General features: G+C 44.0%; 1 protein-coding gene across 1 annotated transcript in view; it reads right to left on the bottom strand.

Annotated features, from left to right (window-relative positions):
* The window catches only part of EPHA5 (EPH receptor A5), a 208,058-nt gene that overhangs the window by 81,268 nt on the left and 110,965 nt on the right, over window positions 1–15,825 (bottom strand). Inside the window, 2 exon segments of the mRNA XM_068403694.1 lie at window positions 7,985–8,320; window positions 14,160–14,315. Of these exon segments, the coding sequence (XP_068259795.1) occupies window positions 7,985–8,320; window positions 14,160–14,315 (492 nt within the window).

The raw sequence follows: 15,825 nt of genomic DNA, 5'->3' as shown, positions 1-15,825 counted from the left end.
AATCAGCAACCGAGGGGAAAAAATCTGGCCAAATGAACAAATAAATAGATAAACTACAAACTGCATATTAAGGAAAGGTTGGGCTTAAGGCAAAAGAAAGCAGGCAGGAGGAAAATAGAGCCAGAAAACTGTCGAGTGGCCTTGCAGCACAGAGAGCCACCCTCTTTGAACGTGGGCCCAGATAGCATGCAATTTGGTACGAGGGCAGCCAGAGTGAAAGGCATCTGAACCGTGTGAGCTTTACCAAGCTGTCACAGATATCCATATAAAACAACAGGTAACCTCCGTCTTCTGCCTGGCACGTGTCCTGCATGTTCGTACACACACAAACACGTACATGTTGCCATGTGCATATTTACACCTTCATGCTCATTGAAATTCATATTATCAGAACAATAGTTGCAGGGGAAAAAAGAAATGCCCCGTGAAGTCGCTATACGCTGAGTGGTGTTTCTATAGCACAGCTCACTCAATGCACAATTACTGAAATGCAAATGTTTCAAACCACTCTGGCTCCTCCACCATTATATTTAACTTTTGAGGAAGATTACTATAAAGAGTTTACTTGCTACGATAAAGAAGCCACAGTCAGAGAGCAAGTGGGATGTTTATTAAATGCCTACAAGTACCCTGCTATTTCTCTAACAGCACTGGAAGTATTTTTACATTCTTTTTTTGGCTATTTTTGAGTTCTGGTGTCTTAAGAGCACTTTCAGAAGTATCATATATGCAGAGTGTTAAAAATATAGAATTACTTTTAATGCTAAAATCAGAGAAATAACATATCAGACAAAGGAATTATCAGCTTGCAGACTGAGACTAAAGAGCTGAATAGGATTTTATTGGCAGTAAAAATGAGAAGCTGCATTCATGGAAAAAAAAAAAATCTATAAATTGATGTCATCTGGGCAATGAAACAATTTTAAATGCTTTACTTTTGCTCTCTGCCAAGTACTGTGCTCAGCATAATACAAAGAGAACTCCTTGGCCCCAAAAACTGTGTTTTAAGGTGATTAGAATTAGATTAATATAAGATTACTTGGCAATCCTTTAAAAATATGCCAGCAAAATGGGACATAAAATTTTAAACCAGCGCTATCACTCTTGCAATGATACATCAGTGGTGCTCTGCAAAAACACAAGTTTCTTACAGCTCTGACCTTGTGAAGCTCTTACCACATCTGATTGCAGCACAGTCTGCTCTATGCTTTTTGGAAAATACCAGTATTTTCTCCTCATACACCTCTAAAAATCTAGACTTGGGCTGTCCAATCTCCGCTACTTTACCCTAAGCCTGAGGCTGCGCTGCTGGCGGTGATCCGTGTGGCTCCAGGATGTTACAGAGGAATCAGTGTCAGTCCTGCTGGCTGCAGCACCTCAAGCCGGGTATTTTGGGCAGCTCTTGCTCCCTCATACCCAGCTGCATGGCACCATCCAGGTGCAGCCCATGGATAAATTTTCCCCAGGTGTAACCTGGCATTTGCTTTTTCATAGCTGGTGTGACCGCCTCACAAGTAGCACGCTTTGAAGGAGACTAATCGCTTTACCATAAAGATATCTGTCTCACTGCCAATGGGAGATGGTAAAACCTGCACCCTACTGCACAACACGCAATAGATATCATTCATTGAATCTATCATGAGAACTTCTGTGCCTTTCTCTTCCCCTTTTTTAGGAGCAGGGTGGATGGGGACAACTATTTCCTACTATTTTTATTTTCATCTATATATAAGACATTTTAATTTCATGTCAAAATTGAAAGATCTGTCTGTAGATGCAGGAAAATGCTTTTTATTTCATCTTTTAATGTCCTCATATATCACCAACAGGGTTGTCTCACTTCAAGAATAAAAATGACCTCTAACTAAAAGTTGTATCATAATTTTGGGATTTTTTTCATATTCCAAAGAATTCTTTCAATATTCAAGCATGTATTTCTAATACTCCAAGTATAACAAAAGGACTCATAACAAACTATGAAAAAGTAGCAATTACTGACTGGGGAGTTATAAATAAAACTGTAAAATATTCAGCTGATCCATAATTCATCTGGGCTGGGGTGAACTCACAATTCTGGAATAGGATGGTGGATGAAGATTTTGCATTCAGAATAAATGCAGCCATCACAAAAAAAAAAATCAAACAATAAACCTTTTGTGCAACACTGGCTTTCAGGTTTTACTTTCCTCTGCCAGCGTGTTTATTTTTTAACTACCTACAATTGCATTCTCTGATTACATGTGACCACACTTCAAAAATAAAGCAAAATACTTCTTGAAGCTGATTACCAGCACATGCATGGGACTTCACAAATGAAATTATTCTCTCTTCCTGCCTGAACCCTCACTGGCAGCTTGATACTCATTTTCACATCTCCCTGGACACAAAGGGTGTTCACAGTCAGCAGAAGGATCCTGCCGCAAGGCGTAGCCATGCTGCCACTCACTACAGTGCAGGGTGCACCCAGGTTTAAATGGAGACCATGGTCTTTAATGCAGTATTAGTTTACCTCTGCTTATTAAAATACCCCTGTATTGGCCCGTCCTAGTATGGAAGATTACACTTTGCTTTTAAGAGTACATCGTTCTAGGTTAAATGCTGCAATACCTGTGTTAAGGCACTGGAAGCTAGTGCAGCATCTCTAAATGGCAGTGCTTTCCAAATAGATGGGCAATTGCAAGCCTTAACCCCTCTATTTATGCCACTAATATCTCCTCCCTGACCAACGTGAATCTAAAGCACAGCTTAAACTATCAGACATACCGAATTCATATAGGATTGCCTGCAGCTGCTAAAATTTTCTTGGAGTTCATAAAATGATTAGACAAATTCATGGGAGAAAAATCCATTAAGGGCTATAAAGCACAAAGAGGTTGTCCCCGGAGGTTGCAGAGCACTCTAAGGAAGCACAGGTATGTGTCTGCCTGAGGCTCATACCCTTTCTATGGCATCCACTACTGACCATTGCTGGGAAGATGATGCAGCTCAGTGGATCAAGTACTGTTACAATGGACGTTTACAGGCAAGCCTTGCTCACCACCCTGGCTGTGGAAAGGAAGTTTTCCAAAAATAAGCATCTGCTTAAGCTTTTGCAGGCCCTAGGTCAGCAGTTCTGGTTGAAAAGCAGAGCTGCAAAACCAGTCTTGCTTCTCATGTGAGATGCATGCAACAAGTGGCAAGAAGGTGGCTGTGCTGGGAAGCATGCCTCATTTTCTGATGTTTTCTCCCCAAACTGTGCAGGGCTGCAATCTGTCAGTTTCAAGAGCACGCGGCTGCCGACGTAAGATTGCAACAAGCTCTATGTTGCAGGTTTCCCTTTCTGAATCGCCCTTGGCTTCTTTTCAAAGACTGGTACTTCCCAAGTGCTAAGGAAAACACCTTCTCCCTTGCTCCCCGCCACTGCAGCATCCCAGCCTGCACCATCAGAGTGAGGATCAGTGATGTCAGCATACCTCTCTGCTCCAAGAGCTTTCCAGCTACTCCAAGCATCTAGTGGTTTTTTTCACCAAGCAAGAACCTAGCCGTGCCTCCCAGGCAGCAGTACGAGTTGCCAGGTCCTGTCCTCCAACACCTTTGGTTAAATAGCGTTGCATCACAGGATGCAACTTGTATCGCTGGTTTGGCCTCCAGCATGCAGACTTCTTGAGGCATTATACACGTTAACTCCTCCTCTGTTAGCAAGCACGTGTGGATCTTTCTTCCCTTTCTCCCCCAAAAAGGCTCAAAAATATCATGCAGGTCACAGAAGGGGATTGAATGCTGGCTTCTGACTTTTTCAAACAGCAAACAGGCAAGGGTCTTATCTGAAAACACACACAGAGAAGGTCTTTAAGTGTAAAGGAGTCTGTGGCATTTGGGATGCCAGCAGGACAACCGCTCTACTCTCACACCCCCTGCCTCCAGGCCAGCTCCATGCCCGAAGCCATGCCCAGCATGGGAGATGCTGGAAACAAAAAGCAGAGAAAATTGCTCAGCTGTTAAGGCTGGCTTAAAGTGAACACTCTTGGCAGGTTCTAAGCCTAGAAAGGTTTTAAACATTGCATCTTCCCAGTGTGCTCCTACAATGATACAACGGGTGCGCAGGCAACCATGAATCACAACTGCTTACTCCCTACGGACCCATTACGAGACACACGTCTCTGACCAAGACATCATGGTAGGTGCTTTCTGTATACAGGGCAGATAAGACAAAAGACCTCAAGGGAGATGCACATCTCTGTCTAGAGTGACAGTGCTACTTAATCATCCAGCTTGGTGAAATTGCTGAGAGAAAAAACATCATGCAGTTGTCACTTGAAAAGCAAATGTCAATATCAGCAGCACAAGCAGACTGCTCTCTGGAAACCGTCTAAATAGGTGGCAGTTTCAAAAAACCAAAAACTTGAGCAAAACCACTAACAAGAAAAGGATGGCTAACTCAGTCCTATCACTGACACTTAAGAATTATTCACGGGGCTCCAGCCCACATGCATGAGGCACACTTTTTAATGCACTGTGAGAGTGCACTACAGATGGCTCCCTGGCATCTGTGCTGGGAAGTCCCTTGGGCATGTATTTTGCAGCAATCCCATAGGGGAGAACAATGTTTTAGCCAACCCATGTGCCTACAAAGGGAATAAGGTCCTCTGTTTGCCTGCAGCAGCTCTAGGGTAGTCAAGATGGAGGCCATCTCACTTTCCACACGTCCCCTCACTTGTGACGTCGCTCACCCTTTCTAGATACATGTTTTCCAGCAGAAAACTTCTGCAAAATCCCACAGAAACAGCAGAGGTTTGGGGATTGCAAGAGGGTGACAGGGGAACTAGTCCTGTACCCAGAGCCTAAGGCCACTGCATCCTGCACGGACCGGTCCCATCCCACGTACCGTTAGGTCCCCAGAGACTGGGGGAGTAGGAGCATGATGGGGTCACCAGCTGAGATTAGCTGATCTGCCTCCTCTTGTGCACAAAACATTACTGTTTCCTTTCTGTATTTCCAAATCTGATTTCAAAAGTTCAGAGGAAAATTACATCAGTCTGAAAATGCCAGACTGATTGCTGGTGCCAATTCTTTTTCTCATCATTTTAAAACGGGGAGAGATGAAGGGGGACAAATTATTTTGGATAAAAGCACATTTCTTTTCAGGAAGCAATCCCTTGGAGAGCCCAAACCAGAGGCAGTTTTCTGCTGCCAAAAGCTCCCATGCACAGAAGAGGTGGTGCGCCAGCACCCCGCTGCCTGCGCGTTCTCTGCAGTCCTGAAATTAGCATGGTCTTTTGGGGTTGGACAAAAGCCAAACCAACAAAACAGGCCCTGGCATTTCTCTGCAGTGCTGGGTTAGTGAATACCTACCAGCAGGACTCCAGCAGCCAGACCTATCTCACAGCATGCAATTTTTTCATTTTCTGCAGCCAGCAGTTCTTGTAGCAGGACTTCTCCTGCTGCTGCAGTTGGCCTTGTGTCACTGCCTTTAGTGACTCAACTTCATTATACCAGCCTTCATGAAAATATAATCACACCATCAGAAAACCTGTGCAAGGGAAAGGATGATGCCCCAGAGCTGCATCTCTTGGTTGTAATTTCAGGGGGAAGATGATGGGGCTGAGACTCCCTGAAGCCCATGTGCCCTGCCTGCTCTTATTTGAGAAAGGATAGCTGAAGGTGAGGCTGTTTCAGAGATATCCAGCATCTCTGGCATGGCCAGGCATGGACCACTCCACCTGCACACCTCCATTACTTGCCTCAAAGGACATTTTTCAGAGGCACCTTAAGAAAACATATATCCACTTTCCATGCTAGGCAGGTAGTCTGATTTGCAAAGTCCCTCTCTACAGCTGCTTTATTTCTGGCATGGACAAACCGATGATCATCCCTGGTAATGCCAAAAGAGCACATTACTGGGAGGCACGTTTGATGCTACAGCTGCAGCAGACAGTTCTCGTCTTGAATGAGAAGTGGGGCCAGACAGAGAGACAACAATATACAGTCACCACTCCTTGCTTTGGACAGAGGTTTGAGTCAGCCTCCTGTTGAATCAAACACAAGAGCATACAGATGCAATTTCAACATCACACAGTGAATGAAACACTCATGGCTTGATCCATTAGTATTTCCCTTGATTGTGGCTCCACCGGGGTAAGCAGTGAGACTGAACCAGAAGCTACACTTACCCACTTGTCCTTAGCATGAACCACTTTCGTCACAGGTCTACTATTTCCTATGACAGATCTTTCAATACAAGGCTCAAAGTGACAACTGTGCAAGGAGGTTATTTTTGGCCTCATGCACAGGAAGGCAGCTACGTGGATAAATCCTGCTGCAAGTATGGGGAATTTGGGACATAACTCACAAACCAGGACCATTTCCTCACAGTCTGCACTGATCAGCAATGTATCCTCTCCTCTCCTGTAGCTACATTTACTGAAGTCCATGTGGATTTAACTCCACATCCACACATCAGGGAAAATCCAATGCCAGCAATGAAATACTAATGCAAACCCACTAACAGGATGCAAACCCACTAACAGGAAAATATACTTTTTCCAACAACAGAGCAGCTTTCACAATGGGAAAACAGTAAACACCATTATGACTCTGACACCCACTGATCTGCTTTAAACAGGTGCCTTCAACAGGTGTCATACTGCCATCCACTGATGTTCCTCCAGAAGATTTCCTACCACATCCATTAGCAGTAACCCCATCAGCAGCAACCCCAGCATGCCCTTATTTCCTCTCCTTGAGATATATCCAAACATTGTGTCCAACACTTCAACAATGCAGTCTATTTACCAGGGTAGGTATCTGATGAAGTGTGATGCGATCACACGCTCTTGCTGCTGGCTGCCAAGCCCGCAGGTGTACACCTGGGTAGCAGGAATGACATGCAGCCCTGCTCCAGCTAGCATTTTTCTGCTCCGCAGTGAGGATCTGCCAATCTCCATCTAGCTGTTACGCTGCGTACTGCACTGGGTTTCCTGGCTAAGTCTTGTCTGTAAGAAGGCGGCAAGGGGTGGCTCTGGTGAACTGGTAGCACAGTCTCTCACAGTCCCAAATGCCACCGATTCATGTTCCTGGAAGGGCTCCACAGAGGACAAGTGCCACTGGGGAGCCCTGAATTAAAACACAGGAAGCAAGCCAGGTAGGCAAAGGGAGAGACCCTAAAACATAGAGCGTGAGGGACAAGAGAAGAAGGATAGAAAGGTCTCCAGGGCTTACAGAAGCCATGTGATGTGCCTGGTGTGTTGATGTGCATGGAAGGAGATGTGACCGTGTTTTTGCCTCCTATCACACTTCCAAATGACAGGGGACAATGGCAACTCCCTATCTGCATCCAAGGCAACAGCTCGGATGTTTTCAGCCTCTGGGCAAAGGAAAGGCAGACAGATCTGAGCCCTGGACAAAGGAACAAACCAGTCTACATGACCTCTGCCTGTACAGTGCAAAACCAAGGACACAGTATGCAACGACATGTTAGCCCTACCTTGTTGGAGAAGCAGTGACAATGTACCATATATCTCACCAGCCTGAGTCCAGTCACTTTAGCATCACAGTGCAAAAGAGGGATTAAATTTCCTAAAGCCACTCAAAACAATTTTCTCAGGTTAACTGTTTGCAAAGTTAGGACGTTTTAACTATTGGCATTTGGAATTGAAACGAACTCTTAGAAATTTCCCCTTCCCAACAGGAGAGGCAATGGTCCCTTTCTTTCTGGTTTAGTGGGTGGATACACCAAAATGCAAAGAAGTAGAGGGATCTCCGAGTAGCTTAGTGTAAAAGGAAAAAGCCACAAATCCTAAAAGTGTGTCCTGTTGGAAGCAAATATGTTGAAGACTGCAGTAATTATAACCTATGAGAGACAACCACCCCCACACGAGTATTTGAAGAGGCCACAGTCCAGCCCTCCATGCTAGGGACTTCCACCCATTTCAAAGGGAGATCTGCACCAGGTCCGACTGGCTCAGGCTCCCACTCCAGACATTCCCCCAGTTGAAGATCCACTTACCTGCCTGGTTTGTGGTTACATTTACAGACACAAACTGCCGGGCTCCTGGGTTCTGGTCGGACACTCCATTCACTGCCTCAATTTCAAAGGTATAGTTTGTATGAGCAAGCAGATCCACCATCATGACAGAGGTGTTTTTCAGGCCGGTTTGCTGGGGGAGGTACCTGACATGACCGCCACATGCCTCACACAGACCTGAGTGTGAGCTGCACTTCTTGCATGCAATATAATAAGACACATCTTTCCTTCCACCAGTATCAGCAGGGGGAATCCATTCCAGAAAGACACTAGTCTCGTTAACATTTGAGACGGCACTCCGAGGAGCAGAGGGGGGTCCTGGTTTGTAAAGTGAGAAAAACACATGATAAAAACAGTATTATCAGTCATCCTACTCTCTACTACTCTCTAGGCTGAAAAGAGATGCTCTGCTGCTTACATGCGAAAAAGTACATGGGGACCATTTGCAGCAGCACCCGAAGAACTGGGAAAACGGGGATTTGTTCTGAGCACTCCCACCTCACCTCAAAGGGTCTGCGTTGGCATGCAGCCACCTGCACAGGTGGACAAGACACGGGGCTGGCTCAAACCCAACAGGAGGAGCACTCCACCCAGGGCATTGCCTCTGGTGCTCTCCTTGCTCTTCCTGCGAAGGGAGCTGCAAATCTTTGCTCTGCCCAAATCACTGCAAGCTTCACCAAGGGCAAGAATCCCCCCCTCCTTGCCACACTGACCCTATATTACTAGCCCTAGGTCCTAAAAAAGACACGCACTGGGCTATTCACGGTACTTAGGTACTCAACTCAGACACTGAATCTTTCCTTTGGATGCACCCGCCCCTCCCCCATCAGCTATTTGGCAACATGAAACCTAAGCTTGGGCATCCGAATCACACCTAAGTGAGACGCTCACTGTAGCCCAAAGCAGATGGTGATCTACACGGGCCACTGGAAACACGGCCGTATCTGGCTACTCAATGGCAGCCTTCTTGGTCCCGTGAAGCTCTAGCACAGTTGGTTGTAGCCACACTCCACTTGCTTATTTTGCCAAGCCTCCCCACTCAGGATGCCAGCGTGGCACTGGCAAGGCTATCCAAGGAAGAACAGCTGCTGCAGAGGTACCAGAGCTCCTGCAAAAGGCGAGCTTGTCTTCCTTCCTCATGCTGGGAAAGGCCACGGCTGGGCAAGCAAAGCCCACCTGGAGACACCTCCAAGACTGTTTACATGCAGAAGGTGCCGCGAACTTTTTAACAGGCTTGTGTTGGAGATGAAGGGCAAGCTGCAGATACACCCTAAAGACAATGGGAAAGGACAAGCAGGAATCTCATGCACGAGATACACGTTATATACTCAGGGAATGCTAATGAACGAGGAAGAAAGGGGAAATTTATCAAAGCAAGCCAGATGGATTTTAGTCACAGCACCACCAGAAGCTATACAGCAAAGACTGGGATTTTTTCAAGGGAGGTAGAGGAGGAAAGGCAACACACTCCCCTTTAGTTTGAATAAAGCTGTCAAAATCCACAAGCGGTTCCTTGAAAGGAGCCCAACAAGTAGCTTCACCAGCTAGAAATCCATATGAATTTAACAGCCTGTCTTAGGCTGTCATCTTCTCATTTTGTTGTGATAATTAAACTCGATTCGTTATTTAAAACAGGCAGTGTTGCATAAATGAAATTACCTTATAAATCAGAAGCATTTTCCTCTATTTCCCTTTCCTATTCCCATTTTTAAGTCTATAAAATTGGTAACACTGATAAGACTGTCATGATTTCGACTCAAGCTGTTCTGATTCAATGAGAAACTCGCTGCCAGAGGAAATAAATAATCTTGATATATTATTTTCCTTCAGGGGAAAAGCGGTTGAAGACAAAAGCTAAGTTAGTTTAGGAAACAGATCAGCTTTGTTTTGTTCTGTGATCACTTCAGATCACTACGAACGCGGAGCAATCCACTCGCAATCTGCGCCACAGGGACTCAGTGCTATTTAGCTAATGACACCAAGGCAAAGCTCAAGTCAGGGCTATTTTCTGCACTGTCATATATACTGATATAATGGTAACTATATGTACTGATATAATGGAAACTATGAAATTCATCGCTGGAGCAGTATGGAGTTATATATATTGCACTCAGGAGTTTTTTGTATGTTTTTTACCAGTTAAATTGCTCATTTTTTCTTCCACTGGATGAATGCCCTTTTACTGCTACCAGTACTCTAGGAAAAAATAAAGAACTCGGACACAAGAAACACTTACTGAACAATGTGTCTTTAACAGGGGATAATTTATTACTTTTGTAAAGTCACCAGAGGTTTTTATTTGCTTTGTACAGAAGAGTCAGCTGCTCTTCTTGAAGGCTTAAAAACATCAACTTCAGTGGAAGTGCTTTGAAGCTAGTGGGACTTCATAACCTATAAAATTAGCATTCTCACAAGGGCTCAGAGGAAGGTCTTTAGTAGTCTACAGATATCTAACAAGACCTACTTGAAGAATCTTGAAACCACACTGGGGTAAAACTTTGATAAATCACAACTGGGAGAACAAAATGGTCGTTTACCTTCCGAAGAGGGGGGCCCTAGGTCTGCTAAGAAGTTCTGTTTTAATTTCCAACCTCCTTTTGTCAAGGACAAAGATACTAGTTTACTGATTTTTTTTTTTTTTTTTTTTTTTTTTTAATCTGCCACTTTACATCAAAAGCAAGTAAGATTCACCCCTGCTGCACCACAATTTACTGACCAGAGGCAAATACTTTCTGAAGTCAAAGATATTGGTATTTTTCTTGATGGAGAGCAAACCTGTTGTTTGCTGAGGCACATATTTTAAAAATATAACCTGAGAGAGAAATTACCCTTGAGATACAAACATATATATTTACACACTCAAAATAAAGTTAACGGTAAATTTTTTGCGAGTAGGATATTACACTGAAAACTAGAAAATCTTCAATTTGTCCCGTGTGTTATACTATTAAAAATATTTCCCCAATATGCTCTGAACAGCAATAGGGTTACTTGTCAGAGATGGGACGGGGGAAAAAAAAAGGGTGTAACTACATTTTCATTTTAAAGAGATGTTATGCAAGGAACTGAAGCTAGGATTACTTAGTTAAGAAGAAATAAAAACCACTTACTACCTGGAAGATACATAATAGTGTTAAGAGAATTCTCAAATGCCCATCAGGACCCAGCATTTTTTTTGTCTGAGGGCAGTAATTATTTCAGACTGCATCACAGCACTATTAATTTCAAAATTACCAATCATTACTTATAAACATGCTTAAGGAACTAGAAAAAAATACATAAAAATGTATTTATTTACCCCCCGCTACTGTACTTATCTGAGCAGTTGACAGTGGTGTAGCAGTTAGTTAGCTTTCTTTAGTGATGCTGGTAGTGGTGGGGAGACTCATGCAGCTTGGGACTGAAAAGCATTTGCTTTAAATTAGAAAAATGTGATTTTTATAGCTATACCGACTGGCAAGGGGACTTTGCAGGTGTAGAGCTAAAAATGGACATTGATGTATTCTCTAAAATTAACTAGATTTCAAGTTCAGGGAATCCTATGAATATTATTAACCTCTGCGGTAATAAATAATAAAAACATACAAAAAACTTGCTATATTTTCCTACCAGTCATGACTCAAGTCTGTCTCACTTGTGTTTCCATTCACGATGAGATGTTCCCTTCCAGATCTAATTGAACTGGCTTAAAATGTTAGTGTAGCTACCTCGTCTTTACTGTCCCTGCCAAAATTTACTACCCCTGCAGCTGAGCTGGGGTAGCACATGGGCCCTCCGCATCATCTTCAGCACAAATATAGCTGGATTAGGACAAAATGCCAAGAAAAGATGCGTAGGGCAAGCGAGGGTGACTGAAGCACATGGAGAAGGCTCGGACGATCCACCCTGCTTTTCGGGTAGTAAGCATGAATGCCAGCAGAGATGCTGCAACATCCTCAACTGCTGCACCAGGGTTTGCAGTGGGCAACAGAAGCTGAGCAGTGCCTTGGTTGGCATTAAACCTCTCATCTACCCCAGAAGCACTAGGTACCCTGCCAAGCCATATTCTAATACAGCTTCAGGCACCATGCCTGCGCTTTTATATTAAGCTTTCAAAACAAAAAAAAACCCCAAAACAAAACCACCCAAACATTTAAAACCCCCAAACAAACTAAAAAACAAACAAACAAACAAACAAAAACCCCAAACAAAACAAGTAAGCATAAAATCCCCAAATAAATATAAAAAGAAAATCCTGTGGTATTTGTAGAATCAGAAATTACAGCCTTTACCTCCAGGATTCAAATTGCACCAGAAACCTGGGGGAGACAGGCACTCGAATTTCATTTCTTTTTAACTTGAGCTGGTCACCAAGCCTGCTTGTGCCTCTCTGAAAATCCTGCCCTACGCTCAGGTCACAGGCATGCATAAACCTCTCCCTCAGGGATGGCAGCTCTTTCCCTGTGCTAATTCAGCAGCAGGACAGACTGGATGCATACCCCTCCATCCTGAGAAGGGACAGAGAGCAACACCACCAGTGGTGGGCAGGAGGCACTGTGGACACCGGCAGTCTTGCATAACTCTGTAGCAGTCCCTGGCTTTGGTTCTGCCTGCACAGAAAAGCCGATTTTATGTGCATTTTCAGAGCTCAAAGTACTCCTCTCCCTTCCAATTTCCCAATACCACGCTGGACCTCATTGTCTCTCATTTATTTGTCTTTTTAAAGTCAGGCCAAGGGGCAAAATGGACATCAAGAAGCCCTGGTATCAAAGTTTTTCATGCTGTAACCCACCCTAGCTACCGCTCCAAAAGACACCCGCATATCTATTTAATAAACTGAGAAGTGCTTGCATGACTCGCCTCCAGACCACTTTGATCCTCCAGCACCAGCTACTGCTACGCTGCCTAAGGCTGTCTTCTATTTCCCTGCAGCACACCTTCCAACAGCCACATGCTTCATGCTCCTTTGGCTGATGAAAAGCAAACGCAGAGTTGAAGGCCCCTAATTCTGCTCCAAGTGCATCCTGCGGGCAAGCAGAGACCTGCCGAGGGCAATTTCCTTTGCAAGAGCATCTCTCCAACAGGAAAAGACTTTATCTTTCTCTTTTTGAAGTGCAAACTTGGGAAGCTAGGAAGGACATCTATATTCACTGGGATGAAGGCACAAAAAGCCACTACCATGCCTGCATGATGCAAGTAAACAGTATGGAAGTCACCTCTGCACTGTTGCCCAGTGGCTCTGAGTGTGCACAGACTCATAAACCTATCTCCATCGCTTAAGTTCCTTGGAAGATCTACCTGCTCCTGCCCCAGTAGTTCAGCTCCTCTTCAGTCCTTTTAACTACTTTTGCACCACAAAAATCACATTCGGAGCATGACAGAACCAGCTCAGCAAAAACCTGTGGCCTGTGCTACATTCAGTGGTACTAGCTGGGGGCATGCAAATTGTGGTCTTAAGTATCTGAAACATAAACTGAACAACAAACTTTCAAGGTACAGCTGACAAGATAGATCACAGATGGCAGGAAAAGGGCAAAATTAGTGATTCTGATTCCACCAACTCCACCTCGGACCCCCAATACCCCAATTTGCTACCATCCCCCTACACCAAGGGGATAAGCTCTACATTTTTTGCTGCAGGTTTGGAGAAGCAGTTTCCATCGCAGGGTTTTAAGGCTACCCTGAAGAACGCCCATCTCCAGGCAGCTTGGAAAGGTAGGGCTCTCTCCCTGCTTGTTTACCGAAAACAAGCTAAGAGATGATACTAAGCAAGACCGTGTAGACTCGATCCATGCCTACCACTGACAAGCACTACCCATCGTTTCTGCCACATGTGTGCCGCACACTGGTAACCATCCACACACCGATGAGGTTGTCTGAATGCCATGCTGCTCACTGAATCCACCCATGAGCGGACAACAAGAGATGGAGCACCCATTCGTTACAAAAAGCACTTCCTGGGTTTAATGCCAGCTTTTGAAGCAACAGGCTTCGAAAAGTCTGTTCTCACGTCACCGGCGGTATGGTGGACAATGCCAGTGACATTACAAGTGTGTCAAGACTAGTTCAGACTCCAACCCAGAGCCTGTAAAAGCACATTAATTAGGATCATAATGTCTAGTCACAGTACAGGCACAGCTCGAAAGGATTAGAAACAACCCTATAAGCACATGCTTACTTGTACAGGCCATTGTAGGTGGGTCTGATTCCTTCCTAAAATAGTGTTCTTCACACAGGCAAGATGTGGATGCTTCATCAAGCGTGTAGCTGTGAGGGGGACATTTGCTGCAGGATGGACTGTGGGGTGAAGCTTTGAAGAACCCAGGTCTGCATACTGTGAAAAGAAGAACCACAGGCTAAGCTCTCCCATCATAAAATTAGTCTCTTCACATTTCCTTCTAAAAAACAACATATCTTCAGCTAGAAAACAGACAAAACACTTGCAAGCTATTTGGCACGCATATTTTAAAACAGTCTATGCCTCTAACAGACAGTGCATACTTAAATATCTGCATGAAAAGAGAATGAGAAGATGTTGATTATTTTTTTCCCCTAGCAGCTGCCTTTGCTGGGTATTTATTTTCCTTGTTGAATGTATTAGTGGAAATATCTTTTGGGCTCTGCTTTAGAAAACATTGTCGTGTTGGTTTTGGTTTTTTTTTTCCCCATTCAGTCTTCGAAAAACAGGTAAAATACATCTCATTATTTTTGTTTAAGATGTTCTACATCCAGAAATCAATGTCTCAGCAAACAAACAGTAATATGGTTGTGGAGGGGATCTCAAGATCAACAGCTTTAAGACATTGTGATAAGGCTACTTCCCTAGGGTCTTTTCCCCTGCAAACCTGTAATGAATTTTAAAGTGCTCCGTCTAAGACAGACTGCTCTAGGTATAGCCTAAACCAGGCAAGCTCACCATACAAGATATTCCTTCCAGGTCCAATACATATGCATGATGAGGCACAAAGACTTGATACGAGAGCTAGTTTTGTTCTCGCAAATATATGGCTAAGGGTAGCTTGGGATTATTTTTTCTTTTTTTTTTTTTTTTTTTTTTAAATAATTTGAAGTGAATACAGTAACACCTTGTTTCCAGCCTCCTGAAACAAGTGCTCTTTCACCTAAGCAAAGCACTCTGTACTTCACCTATGTGTGCAAACTCAGTCAGGAGCAGTGACAGCCACAAGTTTCCACGTATTCACCCTGGCTTTAGGAAAAAACAGCTATCCCTGTAATTGTACCATTATATGTAGAACTACAAACCCCCTGTTAGCAAAAAGAGGAAAACTGGATTTTCTGTTTGTCTCAAAAAGTAGACACACGAAGGCATGTTAAAGCAGCTCTAAAGTGCTGCTACTTTTTTTCCTTCAGCGATGCTCTAAAATAATTCTGCCCAGTATGATATCAACAATGCACAGGTCTGCTATCAGACTTACATAAGTTACCTGGAAATCCCAGAGCCTTTCCATCTGCATTCAAACTTCCCCAGCTGTAATTAGCTGGCAAAGAAAATGAGCTCACAGCAAAAGCATTAATATTATCCCACCAGGAATGTCCCGGACAATCACAGCACAACGGTCATGTGCTAAAACTCAGCCAGTGATGACAGAATTCATCTTCACCATTGATAAAGCGTAGGGTTTTACTCGTGATCCCTTTTCCTCTGATGGACCAACTAGGACAACTGCCTCTAAAGTCAGCTGTGCTTCCTGTGGTACCAGAGTAACTCTCTTGAGTTACATCACTAGCTTCTTCACCAAAGTTGTGACACTTGCACATCAACTCCTAACTCCCAGAGACAACCAGTAAGTCTTTGCCGAAGAAGAGCACTCATACATCAAAAG

The sequence above is a fragment of the Nyctibius grandis genome, chromosome 6 (assembly GCF_013368605.1).
Source record: "Nyctibius grandis isolate bNycGra1 chromosome 6, bNycGra1.pri, whole genome shotgun sequence".
NCBI lineage: Eukaryota > Metazoa > Chordata > Aves > Nyctibiiformes > Nyctibiidae > Nyctibius > Nyctibius grandis.
The sequence above is the reverse complement of the archived record's forward strand: the minus strand, read 5'-3'. Positions and strand labels throughout refer to the sequence as shown.